Below are 23,544 nucleotides of genomic sequence, written 5' to 3'. Positions count from 1 at the left end.
TCTAGCAACCTTTTAACGTTAGCTCAGGCCAATTGACTTGAAACATCTAACGAAGGCCTGAGTTTACTGTCTTGGAATACTGCTGGACTACGATCAAAGTTGGGTCTGGGAAACTTTCTTTCTTATATTAATGGTTTCCATATTTTAATGCTGCAGGAAACTTGGGGAGCTCAAGAACTGCCTTTGGAAAAATTATACTTCCTTTTCCTTGATGGCAGTTAAGGAGAATGCTAAGAAAGGTAGACCAAAAGGAGGTTTAGCTATCTATATTAAAACATCCATCAAAGCCGAAATTTCAAGACTCCCTCCTCTAGATCAACTTGCTATGGCAGTCGTACTTAAATTTAATACAGTTGGCTTATTAATAATAAATGTGTATATTCCTCCTTTATACCAGTTAGAGAGGATTAAGAGTACTTGGTCTAAAATGAAGACTTATATTAAGCAATGTCAAGATGCTTCTCCTGGGTCTTTTGTAATCATTGCTGGGGATTTCAATGCCAGGATAGGACCTACTGATTTGAAACTCTTTGATAAATATAATCAGTGTCCACCTGAAACTGTAATAAATGCCCTGCTACTTCAACGTCTGTCCAAGGATTTAGGTTGCAACTTCCAGGGACTTAAACTTAAGCTGACTTTTGATCTGCTGGGCATTCTCATCCTTAATGTGCTACTGAGGATGATTACCCAGCAGAATTTTCCCACTGGTCAGGCACCAGACCTTCATTGATTGACTACATAGCAATATCCGAGCTTTAACTCCCTATGTAGTGAGATTTAAAATAGATGACTACTTAGAAAGTGACCATCTTCCGGTTACACTCCATTTGAAAACTATTGATCAAGATATTATGGAACCTCCTGGTGATTTAGGGTTATTTAATGCAATCCAGCCCAGAAGACTTAAATGGACCTCTCAGTTAAATGAACGTATTACTAACCACTTAAAGACTGAGGCTTGCATGCAATACTGTGCTAAGATGACAGATGCTACAGATAGTCATATTTTAACGGAAAATTATAATAATCTAGTATGCTCTTTTTACTCAATTTTAACTGCTAACAATTCTAAAAACACTAAGCCCCATGCTGGATTTTCCCAGCCATGGTTTGATTACGAATGCCGTGCAGCAAAAACGGATCTTATTAACTCTTACAATCTTTATCCATCTAACTCTAATCAGGTCACTTCTCAAGATCTGTTTGTTAAAAAAAGATTTTATAAAATTTTACTTGCAAAAAAAAAAGGGAGGCCAAAAGGCTAGATTGGCAGCATCTTATCTGTGCCGCACAGGCTAAAAACGTGTCTTTGTTTTGGTCTTTGGTATCATTCTCTTCTAAATTCAGACCTTCCCCGCCATCTTTTTATATACCTGTTGGAGAATGGACTGAATATTTCCGTGCTCTATATGCTAGAGAGGGAGCAACTACAACATCTTTACAAATAGAACAGGAACTGGACCCTAACTTATTACCTGAGTGGACCCCAGTAACATGTACAGAGATTGCTTCAATAGTGAATCAGTTTAAAACTGGTAAGGCCCCTGGCTCAGATAATTTGCCGGTAGAGGCCATCAAGAATAATATGGATTGGTGGCTGCCAGTATTAGCCTATCTGTTTACAGCAATTGATCAGACAACCTCGCCCCCTAGTGAATGGGGATTGGCAATTGTAATTCCTATATATAAGATAGGCCAAAGACATTTGCCATCTAATTATCGCCCTATCAGCCTTCTTAATGTTATTGGCAAAATGTATGCATTTCACCTACTTAATAAATTCTAGGACTGGATGGACAAAGAGCAGGTGCTAGCTGATGAGCAGGCAGGCTTTAGGGCCAATCATTCTACTATTGAGCATACTTTAGTCTTACAACATCTAGCGGAGAAATATTCTAATCTACCCCGTTCCACTCTTTTTGCTGCCTTTGTGGATTTTAAATCAGCATTCGACTAAGAGCAGAGATAAATTATGGGAAAGACTGTTTAACTCCTCTATTGATCGACGTCTGCTACTTTTAATATATAAACTCCACAAGAACTCACGTCTGAAGGTTCGATGTAGCTCAGCTGGAATCCTCACTAAAGAAATTCCTACCTTTCGAGGAGTGAGGCAAGGCTGTATACTTGCCCCAGCTCTTTTCAATTATTATATTAACCCCATTGTGGATATTATTACTAATCCATCTTTACATCCACCTAAATTGGCCAGTAGACAGGTTAATATTTTGCTTTATGCAGATGATGCAGTAATTTTATCTCGGACTCCTGTCGGCCTCCATAGAGCGCTTTGCTCTCTGGCTAATTTTTGCCATGAATATGCTCTGGAAATCAATTATAGCAAGACCAAAATTATGGTCTTTGCTAAACACCCAAAGACCTTGAAATGGTCTTTGGCTGGACATAAACTAGAACAGGTTAAGACCTTTAAATATCTTGGGGTTGTTTTCCAGGCCTCTACGAAACGCCAAGCACATCTGCAATATGTTACCCAAAATGCACGTAAATCGGCATTGGCCAGCCAATCATATTTCCACCAAGATGGGGCTCAATTTGTACCAGCTGCCTTTAAGTTATTTACAGCTAAAGCCTGCTCTCAGTTGCTTTATGGGTCGCAGTTGGGCCCGTATACTAACTGCACTCCACTAGAGATAGTTCAGACAAAGTTTCTGAGATCTATTCTACAGATCCCTAGATGTGTTCCCAATGTAATATTGAGGATGGAAACTGGCATGCCTAAGATGGAAGCCCGGATGTGGTTTTCCATTCTCAGCTTCTGGTTGAGATTGTCTTTCTTTTCTACAGGCCTTGCTCACTTAATTTTTACTGATAAATTTAATTCTAGCTGGAAGCAGTCAATATCTCGCCAAATAAGTTTATATGGCTTTAGCCTGGATGGTCTATTAGAAATGGGTTTTTGTCACGCGAGACTGATATTAAAGCAGCGGATCTATGATATGGAAATGCAGACTGATCGATCTTTAATCTCTAAAGAAGTTTTCCTAGGTTTACAAATGTATAATACTAAACCTGCGAATTACCTGGGTAAGATTACTATCACTAAATATCGCAGGATGTTTACATTGGCCAGATTTAATGTGCTACCTTCAGCTGAATTAGAAGGTAAATTTAGAGGGATCCCAAAAGAACAGAGACTATGTCCTTGTGGCTCTGGAGAACAGGAGTCTATCTTTCATATCTTACTCCGCTGTCTTTTTTATAGGGACTTACGAACTTGTTATATTTCCTCCTTACTGACTGATTTCCCAGGGCATACAGATGCATTTTACATCAACTATCTGCTCTCAGATCAGGAGGAGGAAGTAACATTTAAAGTTGCTAAGTTCTGTGAGGCTGCTAAGAAGGCTAGACGACAGATGGTAAATCAGATTATGCTAACGGGAAATTGCTGATTAGGATGAGTCCATGTTCCTGATTATATTATGTATATATTATTACTATATTACGTGTATTATTATGTATGTAAATTTTGGTCTATGACCGTAAATAAACATGACTTGACTTGACTAACATGATTTTTTATTTTTATTTTTTTGGACATTGTTGCTCATTCCTTATTCTTAAATTATTTCGGGAACATCTGAAGTTAGGATCTCCTGGGTCACTCTGTTCATGAAGGTACTTTCCCCACCTGAGTATGTTCCAGAAGATTATGTAACACATATTCTGTTCAAGCATAGGCATAACGGGGGGGAGGGGGGGTACATGCCCCGGGCGCCATTGAGGTGGGGGCGCCATGCCAGTCCCTGCCACCCCCACCCCATTGCCCACCTGCCCAGCCCCAGGGCCCCTCAGCCACTTGCCTCCAGCTCCGGCCTAGCATCCGCGAGGCCTAGGAACGGCAAGGCCTAGATGGGAGCAGCCTGCAAACTGCAGAGCTCTTCTCTCCCCGCCTCTCAGCTGATCGGCGGGTGGGCGGGGCTTCCAGAGAGGCCTCCGAGTAGGCCTCCCTGAAGCCTGAACTCGAGTAGGCCCCAAGCAAGGAAGGAAGGAAGGAAGGAGGAAGCAGGCAGCAGACCCTCTGCCCAGACCATCCAGAACAGCTATTGCTAGGTAGGCTGTGAATTCCTTTTTGTGGTTACCCCCATATATAGGGATCTGCTTGCCATAGGGCTTTGATATGGGGGGGTGGGGTGAGACTGAGAAGTCTCTGAATATTTAATTTAAAACAGACTAGAAAATGTGCTGGCTTTAAAAACAAAAACTATCTAAAAAGGCCTATAAGTGGCTTGTTTCATGTCAGAAAATTACAAACACTTCTGGAACAAGTATATTTTATTTATTTTCATTCATTCATTCATAAATGCACTTATGTTCAAGTTATTTTGCAATCCAGAAGGTCTGAGTGAGAACTGTGAAGCATGTGTTGTGATTTTATTTTATTTTATTTTATTTTTCTTGTGTGTGAACTGCTCCCCAATAACTTGCAGGGACTTCAGGGTAAATCTGGCCAACATGTGAATGCAGCACCTCTATTCCAGAGGAGATGTGTGTTAAAGGGCTTTAAAAGCCTCCTGTAAAAAACCTCCTGGAATCAAACTTTACTGAATTTGTTCAGAATTCTGAGAAAACTAACATAGGCTCACCCTGCATGGTTGAAAGTATCATTTGCTAATCTGCAGCAAGGGGTCCATTTTAATAATTAGCATTGCTAGTGTGTTCTAGGCATTAAAAGTAGCACAAATATATAGTACTCAATGTCTATCACTATATACTGTGAAGTGTGCATGTGTGTATTCAGTGAAATGTATTTCCAGGCAGCATACTTATTTTGAAATATCAGTCTTAAATCCTTGGGGGCCTGGGCTGTGTGGAGGCCCTGGACTTTGAGGGGCTGGGGGCCCATTTTAAAATCTCATCTTGGCCCATTCCAACCTTGCTATGCCCCTGGCGGTCACTACACATGGGTTTCTGCACAACACCTGCACAGAAGAAACTCCCATGTAGAAAATGTGTCTGTTGTAAATTGACCGTGAATTTTCCATCCATGACTGGGATATTTGAGAGTTAGAGTCAATAATAAAAGAACAGCACGCTGCTTGTGACAGCAAGGGGCAAATTACAATGATTTCTTAGTCTGGCAGGGGCTGGTTTTGGCCCTGGCAGAACTTGGCTGTCTTGCTCCTGTTTCAACTGCCTCTGTCTAGTGTGGCAAACTAATGTATCCTCCTCCCTCTTGATGTCAAAGTAAGCACTGGTGTGGTGAATGCACATATACCCCATCATGAGCCAACAGTCATCATAAGACAAAGGCTGGCAGGAATCATTTACCCCCACCCCCCACCCCACCACCACCTTCTTCTTCCCCTATTTTGCTAGTGGCTATTTGGGCAGGTGATCCTCTAGGACAAAGTCATGTTTTTTAAAGAATGAGAGGAGACAGAGAAAATGACACTTGGAATTCTCACATAACTCCTGACTGTTGTTCTAAGTCTTTTACAGAGATGGCTCATGTTTTCAGGTTTTGATCAACAACCATGTCTAGATGGTACAGTGTTCCTTTTAACAGGGATTTCCAGATATTGCTGACTACAAGTCCCATCATTCCTGCTTGGACAGTGGCGCAATTTCAGTGCTTGCCCTAGGCGCCATTTTCCCTAGTTACGCCTCTGAATACCTGTCTTATCTTTTCCATTTTGGGACACAAAACCTATTACTATGTTTAAAAGCATTTATTTTCTGGCCATGAGGACTGCAAACTTAGGCTGTTGGTGTGCAAGACATTTCTTTAAAATATATATTTCTAAAGAGCCTTGTAGCCTCATGTTTCCTTTTTCCTGTCCCAGTATACTTGCACGGATGCAGCCCACAACCCACATTTGACTATGGCTGTGACACATTTCCATATTTCCGGGGGTGGCGGGGGGCGCGCGGCAGGGGTGTGGGGGTGGGGCGCAATTTCAGTGCTTGCCCCGGGCGCCGTTTTCCCTAGTTACGCCTCTGTGTTCAAGCAAATGTATTGTGCTCATCTAGTGGCAGGTTATTTAGTGACAATTCATTTCTACTCAAATATTGTATATTATCTTGTATATCTTTGTACATTGTATATATTTTCAATAACAATTTCTAAATGGTGTTGTTTTGCCTTCAGATTTTGGGGTTAGAGCAGGTTAAAAATTCAGATAATTCAAGTTTTCAAAGACTATGTGTTATTTAAATTGTGAGAAGTTATTAAAATATGTTCTTTTTCTTTAAAATAAAAAGAGGGAAGAATGGAGGGAGAAAGCTGTGATAGTTCCCAATTCTGTGCTTCTAGAAATGATTCTGTGAAGCTGTCAAAAGCATGCAAGCTAGCCGCTTTATTTAGCAAAAATTTTCCATATCTCTGTCACTTTTTATTTAGGCAACTGGTTTTCCTTTACCCTTTACTTCTGGGAATTGCTTAAGGCAGATTTCTTTGTAGCTGATTCAGCTAGATTCTGAATCATAACGGTCATATTATCCTGTGCATTATATTCATTCTTATGATGACAGCATAACTAATCTTGTCTCTCAACATTTCTCAAGGTACAATGTTCAGGAGAAAGACACATTTTTTGACAACACTACCCGCAGTCGAATAGTAAGTAAGGTGCATGGCTTTTATTTATTTAACATATTTTTGTACTGCCCCAAACCTTTTTCTCTGAGCAGTTTACAATTAAAATACAATTTTAAAACTCTCGAGGGAACCCTCAAAGGCTTAACAGCATGTATTGTTATAGATGATAAAAATAATATTGTTTGTATCACACCATTAGTGTTCTTCTTGGTAGTTTATAGGGCAACTTTAGCACAACAAGTCCCTGGACTGAGGTGCTTATAGTTTAAATTTAGACAGTGAGGATGACAACTGAGGGAGAGAAGTGGGAGGGAGCAAAGGGATAGGCAAGGATAAGAAATGATGGATACCTGCAAATGCTGTTTTATATGCTTCAGTACGGGAAGTGAGAATGAATGAGTGGATGCATTTGAAAGACATTTGGGCAGTATTTGTATTAGCTAGGCTTGTGCATTTCAATTCAAATACAAAACGTTTTGTGCCCTAAAATGGCAATTTTGGAGATTTTGTGACCAAAATAGAATCAGGAATTAAAAAACAGAGATTTTTGTTTCCAAATCGAAATGACTGTGTTTTGGATAGAATGCTTTGTTTTTTGGAAAAGCATTGCAATTGAAATTGACTTTTCTGACTTTCTCCACTCCAGCTGAGGCACTGAGTGATTAGCAGAAGATAAGATATGCAAAATCTGTTAAGCATGAATGGTTTAGATAGGTATGTGTTGTATTCAGTGTAACTGAAATGCAAACTGACCTTGCAAAGGGATTTGGAAGACAGCATTTTGAGACAGAAATACCCAAATATCTTTGGAAGCTCAATGCAATTTCAAAGCTCTTGCTAAAAGCCATGATATAAATTGTGTGGAGAAGCTTTTTGAGAAGCTGGTTAAGAATGTTCTGAAATTACACAGGTTATTCTTTCCAAAGGTTTAGAAAGAATCTCTTGACTTGTTCAGAGGTCTTTTGAAGAGCTATTTTGTTTTTCTTCTGATTTTTATAAGTTATAGTGGTGCCATTGCAGGGACAGGTCATCCACATGGGACTACAGGAGACAAAAGGAGGGGGGGGAATACCCCTGTCAATCTATTGATATCCCCAGGAGTCTTAGTTGCTTCTCTCTTTCTTGTAACCATGATCCATGGTTTTGCACTTCCTTAAATGCAGTGATGATAAATCTCAACAATTCTGAATAGGAGGCTGATTTGTTTGGGCTACGGCTCACTCCAGTTAAATGAACATTTGAAGCTGTTCCATAGTACCAAGGCAGTTCATTGGTCTATCTTGCTATCTCAAATGACCTGTGGTCACTGTTCCATTGGGAGGGAGTGTTTTTATTGAAATATTGCTTGAATCCACAAATGGGTTGTGCTGCTGTGCTAGTCCCATGGGACAGGCTCCCACACGCTGCAAAATTCTCAAATAACTGTGCCAAAAAATTAAGTGTCGTTGTTGTTCATCATTCTCTTCACTCTTTCAACTTGTTTATGTGGGGCTTCAGGGGCAAAACAGTGGGTTGGGTGGCAGTGCCCCAAGGGTGGTGCACCGAGATTCCAAATAGGGCAAAGGGCTGATTTCTTAGGAATTTTTGAGGTTTATGTGTCTTTTAAGTTTCCCCCCCATAGGGAATAATGGAGGTTTCAGCAGCCCCATAACTCCACCTGGGGGGCACTGGGATGGCCTGAAGCGAGTGGTGGTGTAGTGCACAGAGGGTGCCAACCACGCCCCTGGATTGCTAACCCATTGGGGTACTGGGCTTTGTTGTTTCTGAGGTGTTGAGTTTAGATTCTCTGGTAGCAAATGAGATTTTTAAAGAAAAACCATGAATCCACTTTCACATGCTACTAGAGAATCTACTCTCAAAACACCTCTAGAACAACAAAACCCTGTACTTCATATGTTGGCAACCCATGTGGGTGGTTGGCACCCTATGTGCACTACACTGCCACTTGCTCTGGGCCACCCCAGTGCCCCTCATGTGGAATTATGGGACTGCAGAAAACACCATTATACCCTATGAGGAAAATCTGAAAGACACGTAACTTCATTAATCCTTTAAAAATCAGCCCTTTGCCAAATTCCTCTGAAAAAATTGTCGTAGCTTCCTTGTACCAATTGGGCACTACCACCAACCACACTCCGCTCTGGGCCACCCCTCTCCCCTGAGTGAAGCTATACTTTTCCTGAAACCTCCATCATACCCTATGGCAAAAATCTGAAAACTTCAAAAATTCACCAAAAATCAGCAGTTTGCCCAATTCCTTTGAAATTTTTGTGGTAGCTTCCACTCATTGGACACTATAATCCCCATCCACTCTTTTGACCATGTGATCCATTTTTTAATCTGAATTAATTCAGATTTGGATTAATTCGGATACAAAACAAAACTGGGGTGATTCAGAAGGCTTAATTTCTGACAAAATACAAAATGGAGTTGATTCAGATTTGATACAAATCGAAACAGAAAAAATACAAAATGCGCAACCCTAGTATTAGCAATGCTGAGGACTGCTTTTCTTGATGGTTTCCTCACTATTTCCTGGGTGACTAGTAAGTAAATAGGGCAAGATGAAAGAATCTACATACTTTCATCATTTTTCAGAGGTGGAGAAATAATTGCAGTGATTTCCACATATAATGGTTAGGTTTTATCAGGCCTTTAATTTATGTACTGGGCTAAATAAGCTATTGGAATTCAAAGCAAAAGTCTATTCTTTATTGTGCTGGCATTATCCTAAGGAAATGTTTTTCAAACTATGTACCTCAGTGATACTTTTCCACATTGATTTATCTGCTTGGGAGCTAACTCTTCTTCAGCTGTATGTTTGTCACAGAATCCCTTTGTGTTTGAGAGGATTCTGAGACATTTTCTAGGGTATTGTGCCTTACTACTACCTTGTATAGACTAGAACTCATTACTGATATGGCAGACATGTTTTAGAACTTTATCGCTTGAGACTGCAGATGACTGGATTCTTCTCCACATTGGAAAAACCTAAACCCCTTTAAAAAGTAGATAGTAGGGTTGAATCCAGCCTTTTCCTTGTTATGCTGAGATTTTATTTTATTTTATGGAGGAACATTCAGTCATGTGAATCTCCACTTATGGCCTGAGACAGTATGTGTTCAGAGAGGGGCATGCTAATATTTCTGGAGAAATGTGCATTGCAGGAGAAATCAGAAGTGAAATGCTGTATGAAGAAACATTGCTGTGTAAAAATAGTAAAAACTTAATTATAATTACCATCTTTTGTACGTATATTGGTTTACTGCCTTCTGCTAGCACTATGTGGAATGTCTAAAGTTGTTTTGTTAGTTACGTAACTCTTTCTTTAAATATAGGTACATGAAATTTTGAAGCGCACATATAGTACAAAAGCCAAAAACAGTATGGGTAAGATGGAATTTTCTTTAACAAAAAAACACATTGTTTTGGGAGCTGCTTTCTATTAATATGTTTGAACAGTTATTTTTAAATATGCACCTCAGAAGCCTGTGAAATGCATTCATAGTGCATCCTGCTATATACAAACACTCTGGAACCAGTCCAAAATGTCTGGATAACCAGAAGTTCAAGTATTTGATACATGTACTCTGACAACAGATTACATAGGGCTATTTATTTATATGACAACAAGCTCACATAGCTTTGGTAGCCAGTCAAAATCTGTGGTTAGCATGAACTGCTGCAGGAGAGGTGCAGGATATAAAGCTTTGCTCAAAAGCACAACTCAAAAATTGGTGGTAGAAAATGTATTTAGTATGCTGAAGGCCCAGTCAAGATACTGGCAGATCAAACTCGTGGAAAAAAGTGGCAAACTCAAGCACCTTTTACACAAATCATGCCATGGAACTTCAAAGACTACCCTTTCGAATACCACCTGCACAGGAGATCTTCCAAATAAAAAAGTGTGACCTCTTAGAGTATCTGAAGACGATATTCAGCCATCAGTAATGATGTTTTAATACATGGAAGCTCCAGAGAGAAGCATGATGAAAACCCAGCAACCTTACTAAAGGTGCATGTAGAACAACCTGAAACTTAATGCCAACATATTCCAATTTGGGGTGAAGCAAGTGAGTTTCTTCAGTCATATCTTGAAAGGGGAGGCATCATTAGTGGAAATCTAGTGAAATAACAGAGGCTACATAGCAACCCAGGTTGTACTTTGTAGACAGAGAATGGACAGATGGTTGGACGCAATCACAGACACCTTAAACTCACACACAAGGGACTATCCATTCCTGCTACATAATGGAAAGAACACTGCTGAATAGTGACCTAGAGTCTGTTGGTGGTGGGCATCCTAACTTGAACTCCCACAAAAGCCCTGAAATTCCTGAACAAGGAGTCAATTCCAGAGGTGTAACTAGGGAAAACGGCGCCCGGGGCAAGCACTGAAATTGCGCCCCCCCGCCGCCCCCCAGCATACATCTGACTGACACACATGTTTCAGAAAACTTTTATTTTAAAAATTTTAAAAATTACAAAAATTACCAAAAATTTCAAAATGCGATAAATAACCAAAAATGCGATAAATAACCAAAAATGCGAACTCTCCCTCCAAGTAGCCCAGAGTGGTGCACTACATACTTAGGTTTTTCCTCACAAGCAACAACCCTGTGGAGTTGGCTTGTATCTCAAACAACAGAATTATGATGCAATGATGATACACACCACATTATACTTAGGTTTTTCCTCACAAGCAACAACCCTGTGGAGTTGGCTTGTATCTCAAACAACAGAATTATGATGCAATGATTGATGGTACACACCACATTATACTTAGGTTTTTCCTCACAAGCAAGAGACAATCTCCAAAGGTCCTGGCATATAATCCCCTCCCCCATTTTTCTTGCCAAACTTTGTGTCTTTAGCAGGATACCACAGGCACTTGTTAAAGCTAACACTGCAGGTTTTTCTGAGATGGAGCTGTTATAGGAACACTTCAGCGTAAACTGAGATCACAAGGCAAGCTTTCACAGTGCAAAAACGAGCATGCCAGCAAGCAGAACTCATGGTAAAACTCTCTTGAAACACCTTGTAACAATGCACAGGCAGCTATGTTACACTGCTTGAGTCAACTCACACTGCTGTACTACCCAGGCTGTGGGAATTGACTCTCAGTTCCATATACATGCATGCATTTAAGATTGAGTGCCAAAGAATCTTTATGATTGTTTTTCTTTCTTTTGGGGCGGAGAGAGGAGCGTATAATGCAAACATTAACACCTGTTAGGCACCTGAGACCATAGTTGGGCAGCTAAATAAAAGCCTGATTCTTTAATATGTTTTTTTTTCACATGTGGCTTCTGTAGTTTTTGCAACTCATTCTCACCCTGACACTTGGTCTGCTGCTTCCACCCGCCCGCCGCCGAATCCTTTCTTCCGTGCGGGTGTCCGTGTGTGTCCTCGTTGTCTTGCCTGCACCTGCTGCAGTGCAGCTCCAGCCCCAGCAACGATGCTTTCCTCCGTGACGGCGACCGCGCCACCACGTGCAGGCGAACAGAGGAGGACGGACGCACCGCACGCATGTGCAGCGCGACTCGGCACACTGGCCGAGTCGTGAGTGTGTCACTGACTAGAGACCCTCTGGCTGGCAAGCCACTAGAGGGCCTCTTTCTGGCTGTTTCAGACTAAGCGAGCGATGGAGCGAGCGAGCCTCAGCCAAGGGCAGGCGCAGTGAGCAGCATGAAAGGCGCCTGCCGCGGCGCCTGGCACCAAGCCAGGCCACTGACTGGCCGCAAGCAAAGCAATGGGGGGGCGCGGGGGGGCAGTTGCAGTGAGCAGCATTAAAGGCGCCCACCGCGGCGCCCGCCGCCGCCAAGCCAGGCCACTGACTGGCCACCAGCAAAGCAATGGGGGGGGGGGTGCACGGGCGGTACAGAAGGGACCGCTCGTGGGGGAGGGGGCGCCGACATGCTCCCTTGACTGCTGCAGCACTGCTGCACTGAGCAGGAGAAATTTGTATTAATTTTTTTTAAAAAAAAATTGGTCATGGTGGCGCCCCCCACGTGACCCGAAAAGATGGTGCCCGGGGCACGTGCCCCCCCTGCCCCCCCTATAGTTACGCCTCTGGTCAATTCATTATCAACCAGCAAAAGCAATAGAGAATATACAGCCATATAAGGAGGTGCATTATGCACTCAAGATATAAAAGATATTTCAGGGCCAAAGAATGGAAGAACTATGATGCATCCCAGCCCTGATAGTGTAGGTAACATGCTGTCTCTTTTTCTGTTTGCAAAGTAGATGCACAGAATTAATTGTTAGGACAGTGAAGGCTTCATACTCCTCCCTTCCCCAGGGGTTAATAGATACTCTGTTGCAAGCTTTTGTTTTATTGTCCTACCAGAGACCTGTATATAACCCTGTTTGATAAACTTGTTATGCTACCAACACCTTTGTGGCACTCAAATCAGTAGACAAGGTTCAACATACACACAAGTTATAACCTGCCATTAGAGATATGAGAGCTGATTGAGAGGTATGTGCTAGATACCTGATATTTGTTCATTGCCAAGAAATCATCTACTGAAGCAATAAGCAGAGAAATTAGGTGCCCAGTCCAATGAGAGATCCATGAAATTAGTTTAGTAGTCACTTTAAATACTGTGCAAAATGCCACTAAAGCTGCAGTGTTACCCTGAGCAGTGGGGGAAAGGATTGTAAAATATAGCGGGGAAACCAGGATGCTTATGAACTATTCACCACCTACATTTCTCTTTGGCTTTTGGAATTCCAAATTACCTTATCTTGTTTGTAGAACAGTACCATTGAGTTAATGATCTGTCATCCCTCCATTTTTCATTTCTAGATTTTATTCAGACATATGCACAGTCTTCATACAGTTTGATTAAATTACATTTAATTATAAGTTGTGTTATAATTAAATTCTGGTGTGATTGTGCAAACAACATTTCTTTTTGTTTTGTGTCTTAACCAATATGCATATGTATTTGTGTACTTCAGTTAAACTGTGCAGGAAAATAAGCACACGTTTTAATTCCAAAAATAATTTTAGAAATTCTTCAAGTTAGCCTGGAAGGCATTCTCCCCAGAATTCATTATGGGGAAAGCAAAGCAGTGGAACAATAATGAAATGAAACAGGGAGCACCCACTTATTCCTTGTGATGACCATCAAGTTATTTATCTATTTTTGGTTAAAATGCATGAATGAAGTTTGTACAATAAGAAAACAACTCCTTGCATAAGTTAAAAACCAAACCAGCTGAATTTCAAATATGGGTGCCAAATGTTGATTCCCAAACTCAGATTTTATGTTAATATAATTTGAAGCATCTGTGAGATGATGGATATAAATTCCAAAATAAATATTGGCCAACATTCCACACAGCAGAACATTAGAGTTAAGGACCCGCCAAGGTGGCTGCGCAACTTGAAAGGCAGCCCCAGTGGTATAGCTCAACAGGGCAGCTGCAGAACAACTTAAAACTGAATCCAGGCAGTCATGCAGTACTTCTCCCATTGGAAACAATGGAAATAGCACTGTACAACTTCCCAGAAGTGATTTTAAGTTGTTCCATAGCTGCCCCATCATGCTACACTGTTGGGGCTGCCTTTCAAGTTGCCCAGTAGCTCTGGGGGGTCCCTAATGCCAATGTCCCACAGCACAGAAGGTCACAGATATTTGTGGGGGGTAGGGTGGCTGGAGGGCAGATTTTGAATTGTTTGGAAATTTCATTTTAGCTCTGAGTTGAAGCCCCTGTGATGCTCTAAGGTTCTTCACTGGGCTGAAAAGCAAATCAATAAAGAAACAAGATGAATGTCTACTTCCCCCCCAATAACTATTTTTTTCTCTTTAGGTATTAACACATTAATAGCAAACAATGTCTATGAAACAGCCTATTCCCTTCATGATGTAGGTATACACTCTTTAATCATCATTTTCATAACAATGTTAAAAGTGAAGCATCCTTAATTGTTGCTTCACTCTTACACCCTAAGTGATGCAGTTGAAATGTCAGAGAATCTACTGAGCAGTCTTCTGGTTTTGGCTTCCATAGAAGGGATGTTCAGATAAAGACCTCCAAATACAGTATATGCCCAGCACATGGAGGGGAAGTGAGGCGTTGCCCACCCACTCTCCCCTGATGTTGGTGTGCTCCTGGCCCAGCCCCTGATGTCTGAATCAAAGTTGAATTAAAGTACCGAGTTCTCAGTTTATTATGATCCACCAGTGAGAGAGGAGAAGGGAAAGAAGGCAGGTGCAGTGTGCTGGTGAGATTCTAGAGGAGGAGGAGGAAGCACAGATGGCACACACAGCACCATGCAGAGTTGCTGCATTCTCCAAAACTCTACTCAATTCAAAAAACCATTCTCCAAAACTCTACTCAAAGGTCTTTCATTCAGCCAGCAAGGCAAGCCATGGATTTAGAGCAGGCTGGCAAGCACTTACACAGCCACTTGGCCTGCCTCACTCCAATATTTAAACAAAGCCATGTTCTGTGTAGATGGGTTGGTTGAGTCCTCAGACAATCAAAGACAATATTTAGATAGAGTGAGCAGTTCAGGCACTCTCTCTACTTTTCTGCTAAGCCCAGGAAGTGCCCATCGTGGACTAAGAGCCCATGTACAGATGACAGTGGACTGTCTGAGAGCCAGGATGATGCTTCATTGTAGTGGCTCATACAGAGGCAGCAAGGCAGTGGCATGATTTGGCTCAGTGAGACTCATGGTATTCCAAACCTGACTGTCCGAGCCTGCTTGTTCAGCTGGCACTAATATCAGATCAGAACCCAGAAAACCTTTCAAAAGGACAACTGCCCCTTGGGGCAAAAGGTTTTCCTAACTAACTGGCTAGGTGTGCTAGGCAAAACGGTTGTCCTAGCCAGTCAGCAGATAGGTGAGCAGCTGTGCTGCTGTCCCTTTTCTTCCTATTTTTTTTTCCTGTCAGTGGCAGGCAATGAACATGTGCTGCTGCCATGCTGCTTTTGAATTGAAGAGAAGGAAGGTGGGGCAGGGCGGAGAGGATGCTCTGGTTGTGTGGCTAGAGATTGGCTTCCATATCCTGACGGCCAAACACAGCTTCCAAAAGCCAAAGTGTTTTTGGCTTTTAGCCACCACCCATCTGGCAATTCTAGTTCTTTTCTGCTGAATGCTGCCAGTCAAGTTCAAGCTAGGGGTGGCACCCATGGACAGATGTTTGTCAGGGATAGGACCATCAGCCACACTCACCCTTCCCCTTGATTAATCAACATGTGGATGGAAAACAAAGCTTATGAGATACCATCTGTTAGATATCAAACTACACCCCAAGAGTCCCCAGGTCTGAGCCTTTGGGGAACTGGCAACCCTCTTTCTTGTATATTTGCTGATGAAATATCAAAACATGCCATAATTTGTATAGAGACTCTTACTTCTCTTGAGAATTTTGCACATCTAGCCAAATGGCTGTTTTCTTGTGCTTCTGCAACAACTGGTAGTGTATTTACTTCCTCCTGAACTTTTATGCCCCCATTCAGTTATTAGTTGCACTTATAGCACATGGCTAGTAGCAGGAAGCAAGACCATGTGGCTTAACTGGGAGGGGAATGGGTACAATAAACCCTCAGGAATGAGTAGCAAGGTACTGGTGGCCCTAAATGAAGTCTCTGAGGCTCTGTCTCCTATATAGCTGGAGAACAAGAGGCCTTTAGCTACTTACTTACTTATTTATTTAACTAACACATTTATATACTACCCCATTTAAAATCTCAGGGCACTCTACAACTTAAACAGCATAGAACAGATTAAAATTACCATAAATAAGTCTTAAAAACCCTAAAACAGCATAAACTAAAAGCCTGATTATACAGGTGTGTCTTCAAAGTTGTTTTAAAACAACCAGAGATGGGGAGATTCTAACTTCATTTGGGAGCTTTGTTGCAGAGCCTCAGGGCAACTCTATAGATGATCTTAATAGGTGGTGGGGTTCATGAAGTAGAAGGTGCTATCTTAAATACCCTGGGCTCAAGCCATTCCGGGCTTTATAGGTAATAACCAGCATTTTGTATTTTGCCTAGAAACTAATTGGCAACCAGTGTAGTTCTTTTAAAGTAGGAATAATGTGGTCTCTGTGGATGGCCCTGGAGACCAATCTGGCTGCTGCATTCTGCACCAGTTGCAGTTTCCGAACTATGTACAAAGGTAGTCCAACACAGATCGCATGTAGTAGTCAAGTCTGAATGTTATCAGCATATGAACCACTGTTTTAAGGTAGTCTGTCTCAAGAAATGGACATAGCTGATAACTGGTGTATCAACCAAACTTATAAAAAACAACAATTCTGGTCATTGCCTCAACCTGAGATATCAGGCAGAGGTTTGAGTCTAGAAGTATTCCCAAGCTATGTACCTGATCTTCCAGGGGGAATGTAACTGCATCCATAACAGGAAGATCTTGAACCACTTCCTAAGTTTTGGCCTCCCTCAATGAATACCGCCGTCTGTTTGGATTCAACTTCAGTTTATTCTCCCTCATCCAGCCCATCATCAGTTCCAAGCATTAGAAAGGTTAAGCCATAACCACAACATAGTTGATACTGAGAAATAGATGTGGGTGTCATCAGTATATTGATAGCACCCAGTACCTCTCCAGATGATCTCTCCCAGGAGTTTCATGTAGATTGCAAAAAGCATTGGAGAAAGCATGGAACCCTGTGGGACTCCATGTGTGATATATATAATATATCTTGTTTTGAAGAGCAATAATTTCCAAGCGATACCATCTGTAATTTACCCAAAAGGTAAGAGCAGAACAATGGCAAAGCAGAGCCTCCCGCTCCCAACCCACTCAGGCAGTCCAGAAGGATACCCAGGGGTGTCCTTAGGGCATGACAAGCAGGGTGACTGCCCTGGGCCCCATTCTTTGAACCCCCATTAGAATTAACTGGAAGAGGCCCCCACACTGGCTGATTTGCCCCAGGCCCCACACCCCACTAGGGCTCTCTAAGGACAGCCCTGAGGATACCATGGCCTATGGTATTGAATTCCTCTGAGAGATCCGAGAGGACCAACAGGGTCACACTTCCTCTGTCAATTCTCAATTACAGATCATCCTTCAGGCATACCAAGGCAGTCTCCACCACATAGACTGCCTGAAAGCCAGTTTGAAATTGGTCCAGATAATCTGCTTCTTCCAAGACTGATTTGAGAAGCCACCATCCTCTTGATCACCTTTCCTGACCATGGAATATTAGAGACAGGCCTCTAATTGCCTAGCTCTGAGGATCCAATGCAGGTTTTTTTTTCAAAAGTGGTCTAATGATTGCCTCCTTGAGACAAAGAGGTATTCTGCTTTCCCTCAGAGAGGCATTACTGTTACCAACAAGACCCTTCAAATTTCCCTGCTAAATTATACGAGCCATGTAGGGCAAGGGTCAAGAGAACAGGTGGTAAGGCAAACTTCTCCTAGCAGCTGTCCTCAGGAGTCACAAACTTCAGCCATCACTCTCAGATTGCATCTTCATGCAACGTAAAACAGTGAACTGACACTTACACCACAGCTACATAAGAAATTTGTCTGCAGCCAATAATCAGTAGGTGATTGATTGATTTGTCAGTTGGCAATATATTACCAGTCCATTGACCAGAAGCCCATACTTAGGACATAATCTTGTCTTCAGCATTAGATTCAACATGATTTTTAATACTGATATCATTATGTATACAGCACCATCAATCTGCACGGCACTTTTCAGCATAAGCCAAAAAGAAAGAAAGAAAGAAAGAAAGAAAGAAAGAAAGAAAGAAAGAAAAGGATAAGTCAGTGCATTGAGGCTTTTATAGATGACCTGTGAAAATAGATGGCTTCAAATAGCACCAGCTGAATAACCTGCACAGCTCTCTTACTCACCCCCACCCCATGTGGAGGCGACAGTTCCCGTTGCTGCCTTCATGAACCATTGTGTCTTCCCCAGCACTGGTGGAGTATCTAAATGAGAAACAGAGCTGTGGCAAGCCCCAGTGATGTCTGCATGCAGGTAGGCATGTAGGGAGCACTTGGAATTGCTGTTCTTTCCAGCGTTTCCCCATGGAAAGAACTCCACTTCTTAGTGCTGCTCCCTGCATGCCTTCCCAATTGCCACTGGGGCTTGGCATGGCTCTGTTTCTCTTTTAGGGGCTCCACTGGTGCCAGAAAAAGCACAGCAGTGCACAGAGGGGTGTAGTGGGAATGGTCGCCCCTGCATGGTGCTGGCAGGGAGGGCTGTGCAGATTATTCAGCTTGTGTGATTTGAAGCCAACTATTTGCACAGGTCATCTGTAAACTCCTCGATGTAGGGATCTCTCTCTTTTGGCTTGTGCTGAAAAGGGTCATGTACATTGATAGTGCAGATTGGGGGAGGCTTTGGCTATCTGGAGCAGAACATTTTGACAGGCTTGGTTTTCAGTATATAGTATGGCAGTAGGGAGAGAGAAGAGATGGCAAGAGAGGTTAATTAAGGTCTGCTATGATGATCCACTGGATCTGTTCTTCCCACTAGCCATGAGATTCCTTTGAATTAGATGAAAAGAATAGATTTGATCCAGAGAGCAAAATGTGCTGACCATGTTTTCCTTTGATTCCTGCAATACTTCTGACCATTAGCATTGTCTTTTCAGGGTGAATATGAAGGTGAAAACAAAGAAATAAACGAAAGAAAGGTAAAACGTTTTACATTCTGGGTTTGGCTAGTCTTGAATTTCTTTGTGCTGAGCTGTTCACTGAAAACAGTGAGAGGTTTTTGTGTGTGAAGAAAATAGTCTTTAATAATACAAATATGAATAGGATGAATATTTATATGCTGCTTTTTGAACAAAAGTTCCCAAAGTGGTTTACATAGATATAAATAAATAAAATGGTTCCCTGTCCCCAAAGGGCTTATAGTCTTAAAAAGACACACGCAGCACCATGATACCAGCAACAGCCAATGGAGGGTTGCTGTACTGGGCTCCCCAGTAACTGGGGATGGATAGGGCCAGTTGCTCTCCCCCTGCTCAATAAAGAGTATCACCACTTTTAAAAGGTGCTTCTTTGCTCAGTTAGGGTTCAATCCAGTGCAAAGTTCTCCTGTTCTTGCACAACTCCCGTTCATCTAAATGAACCTTGCACAGAAGAATTTCCAACTGGATTGGGCCCATATGTTCATACAAATTAAGACCTCTTTTGATATTTTTCCATTAATTGTCTTGAATAGAATTCATTATTGTTTACACCAGTGGACTTTCATAAAGTTGTAAATGACAGCAACCAGTGGTTCATATAGGTATACGTTAAAAAAAAATTGTATAGTCACTGGGGGTGGGGGAAGCCTGTGTGGAGATGGCCATGCCACCCACCACCCAAGTCACTTGAGTGGCTGGCAAGCTTGCTACAAGGCAGCAGGCGAATGCAGAGAGAGGCTCTGGTGCTTTTCCATGGTGATGATAGCAGGAATTTTAGAGACAATGAGCTGGACTGAAATGGCCTTGGTTGATAGCAGCTTGGCCTTGGCTGTGTTGTAGCAAAGGGGACAAGGTCCTGAAGTCCCATGAGCATTCCTCATTCCTATGGACCTTCATAGGAGGTGCAGGCCTCAGAAGAAAGAAAGAAAGAAAGAAAGAAAGAAAGAAAATGCTGACCACACCCATTTTAGGCAGAGAAGCATAAAAGAAGAAGTCAGCAGAAGGAAGAAGTCAGTTATTGCAGAGCTCCTGAACAAGGAATGTTACTCTCAATTGGTCAAGGTGAATACTACCACCTGGTGACTAAATCTGGTAAGGTAGTAAAGTCTTTGATATTGAACAAGTTACACAGACTGATTAACTTTATAAAGGCAATGAAAAATTTTTGAGGCAAGTAAATCCTCTATACCAAGTAGGAGTCTTCACTTCTGAGGCAAAAATCTTCCCCTGCTTCACAACTGTTCTTTTAGGCCCCTGGATTGTGGTCAAGGAAGTGACACTGGGAACAAGCACTAACTAAGTTGGAGGCTTTCTCTTGGAGGAGGAAGGAGGCCATGGCTCCCATTCACCTTTGAAGGCAAGGGAGGAGGAGTGTCCTGTACAGCACCACACTGGAGTTAATATGGCAGGGGGCAAAATGAGGCAGAGCAAGGTGATCAGTGTACAAGCCACATCTGTGGCTCATTTGCTGCTCCTCTGCCCTGCCCTGCCCATGTAGACTGCTCCTGGGAGTGAGGCATGGCCTCAGTATAGCTGGGGAAGAGTTGGAGGCAATACCTGCTGGCTTATGGACTCCTATCCTATGTAGGCCTGAGGCTTGCAGGGGTGGCCCAAGCATTTGGGCATATGCAACAAGGCAAAACATAACACCTCACCTTGCCATTCCCTCTGCGCTTAAGCATTTACAGAAGCATAGGTTGCTGAGAGGCAGCTGTTTGATTGGCAGCATTTTCTCTTCACATTTACCACCTTTTGAGGGGACAAGGGGTAACAAGAAGAAGCTGCTAGTAAGCAGGCTCTTCTCCTTAACTCTTTTAAGGATTACATCAGGAGCTTCTGGTCTGACTGTTGCAAGGCTTTGCAAAGATTCTACATGAAGAGGAAATCCTGTCAGCAGAACCTTTGAAAAGGGCCAGATTGAGGGCTCCCACTTGCAAGCCATTGGAGGCAAAGTGAGCCCGCACCCATGTGAATTTTAATTGTAGCACAGAAACATGGCAACCAGTTTGATAGGTAGAACGCAAGGGGAATGATGCTGCATTGACACTGAGAAAGGGAAGAAGGAAGGCAGTATCACGTGCCTATTGCCTGACCTCCTCCCCCACTTCAAGCTAAATTCTGGGTTCTGATGAAGAAGAGGAGGATGAAGAATTCATAATGGTTACCACCCTTCCCCTTTCAAAAGCAAAGTCCTTCTCTGACAGAGGGAAACAATGCATCTTCAAGGGGCAACATTGGAGAGTGGGGGTGCTGAGTGCAGAAGAGTGAAAGGGCTGTAGCAAAACCAAGGAAATGGAAATGCTGTGAATTAAAATGAGAGTGCAATACCCCGAGCTGTGAAATTCACAGCCTTTATCTAGTAAATATATTTTATCTTATTTAAAGGTAAAGTGTGCTGTCAAGTTGATTTTGACTCCTGGCACCCAAAGAGCTCTGTGGTTTTTGTTTTTTGGGGGGAGGGGTTACAGGAGGGGGTTACCATTGCCATCTCCCATGGCCCACACAGTATGAGATGCTGCCTTTCAGCATGTTCCTGTATCACTGCTGCCCAATATAGTACCAGCTGGGATTTGAACCAGCAACCTTCTGCAACCCACTGTGCCACTACCTTACACCTAATGTATTGGAGAAGGCAGGACCCCATGGACCATCACATCAGCTCTCTGCAATAAGGCAGAACACCCTTTAAGATGACAAGAACTGCCTTGTTCAATCAGACTAGGGTCCATCTTGTCCAGCATTCTGTCTCCAAAATCCGGCAGCCAGATGCCTTTGGGAAACTTGCAAGCATGGCATGATGGATATAATTACATCTTAATTTTACTCCCAATACCTTATAATTAGTGGTGCAATTAGGTCTTTCCCAATTCTGCTATCCAAAATCCTTTGAACTGGAAATGTCAGGAAAATCAGATGTGTGCTCCACCTTTGAGGTATAAAACCTCCCCTGTCATATCCTGGCTTCTTAACCTGTCCTCAGAGGTTCTGGTGAAATATTATTGAACTAATTGGCCCAGGCACAGATCATCTGTGCCTCTAGTTCTCTCTCATTCTCCGCCCTCCCTCCGCCTCCAGTGTTCTCAGCCCTCCCCTCCTCCACCTGGCCAGCCACTTTTTCTGGATGCCTGCTGCTTTCTCCCTCCCCCCGGATGCCGCTGCTTTCACTCCCCCACCCCGCCACTTTAGCTTCACCCCACCGCTACCACCGCTGCTTTCTCTCCCCACCCGCCCGCCTGCCTGCCCACCTGCCCGTTCGCTGGCCTGTCTGTTGGCCTTATGTTCCCCACTGCCATCGCTTTTGTCTGCCCCTCCCCTCGCTCGTGAACTCTTGTGAATTAGTGACAAGTATGTCTAAGAGAATTATATATATAAGATTCCTTGGATACTGGAGTGCCCCTGCTAACTGGGCAAAGAGGCACCTTTTACCGTGGTGATTCTCTTTATTTAGCAGGGGGAGAGTAACTGGCCCTATCCACCCCCAGCACAGTACTTCCAGTGACTGTTGCTGGTGTGTGTCTTATGTTTCTTTTTAGAATGTGAGCCCTTTGGGGACAGGGAGCCATCTTATTTGTTATTTCTCTTTGTAAACTGCCCTGAGCCATTTTTGGAAGGGCGGTATAGAAATCAAATTATTATTATTATTATTATTATTATTATTATTATTATTATTATTATTTATTACTGAATGTGGAAATGAATAAATACATCTGATAGAAAAATAGCCATGTAAAGGGCATTACATCCAGTGGGAAGTTATCCTACACAATAACTTATTGGAACAAATGGGAGTTGCACAAGAACGCTCCCATTAATTTCAGTGGAGCCCCACACAGAAGAGTTTCCTGGTGGATTGTCCCTCTAAAAAGAATTTGATGAACACAATATCTGGCCACTAAGGGGTGCTGAGAATCCACAGATCAGTAAAATGTAGTAAAAGATGCATAAAGGTAGGCAAGGCCTGAGTAAATGGAGCATCCCTTTTGTCATTTGTAAAGGGAGAGGCAGAATGTGCCTAAGTAAAGGTAGCTCAAACTTTCTTCTGGAAGACAAAATGCTACAACAGCAGCTAATCTGCAAGGACTTGCTGGATAACACAGCAAAGGGGGAAAAACACTGCTTTAAAAAGACTTAGTGCCTGGAAAACTATTCACCCTACAAGTTGGGCTGCCCTTCTTTTTATCCTGCCCATTTAGGTCCTGTTATGAAGTGTTAAGTATTAAAAACATAAAAGGTTCTTTCCAGAAAATTCTGCATTGATTGCTCACATATGTTTCTGCTGCCCAGCCATAAGACTCAACTGTAGGATTTCTATGTATAACATCATCTGTTTTCTATCT

At 42.5% G+C, this 23,544-nt stretch overlaps 1 protein-coding gene across 1 annotated transcript in view; it reads left to right on the top strand.

Annotated features, from left to right (window-relative positions):
- Nucleotides 1–23,544, top strand: part of ANO2 (anoctamin 2) — a 277,547-nt gene that overhangs the window by 77,234 nt on the left and 176,769 nt on the right. Inside the window, exons 4-7 of the mRNA XM_053256041.1 lie at nucleotides 6,532–6,586; nucleotides 9,904–9,955; nucleotides 14,390–14,445; nucleotides 19,166–19,207. Of these exons, the coding sequence (XP_053112016.1) occupies nucleotides 6,532–6,586; nucleotides 9,904–9,955; nucleotides 14,390–14,445; nucleotides 19,166–19,207 (205 nt within the window). The remainder of the gene's footprint in view (nucleotides 1–6,531; nucleotides 6,587–9,903; nucleotides 9,956–14,389; nucleotides 14,446–19,165; nucleotides 19,208–23,544) is intronic.

The sequence above is a fragment of the Hemicordylus capensis genome, chromosome 5, assembly GCF_027244095.1.
Source record: "Hemicordylus capensis ecotype Gifberg chromosome 5, rHemCap1.1.pri, whole genome shotgun sequence".
Lineage (NCBI taxonomy): Eukaryota > Metazoa > Chordata > Lepidosauria > Squamata > Cordylidae > Hemicordylus > Hemicordylus capensis.
The sequence above is the reverse complement of the archived record's forward strand: the minus strand, read 5'-3'. Positions and strand labels throughout refer to the sequence as shown.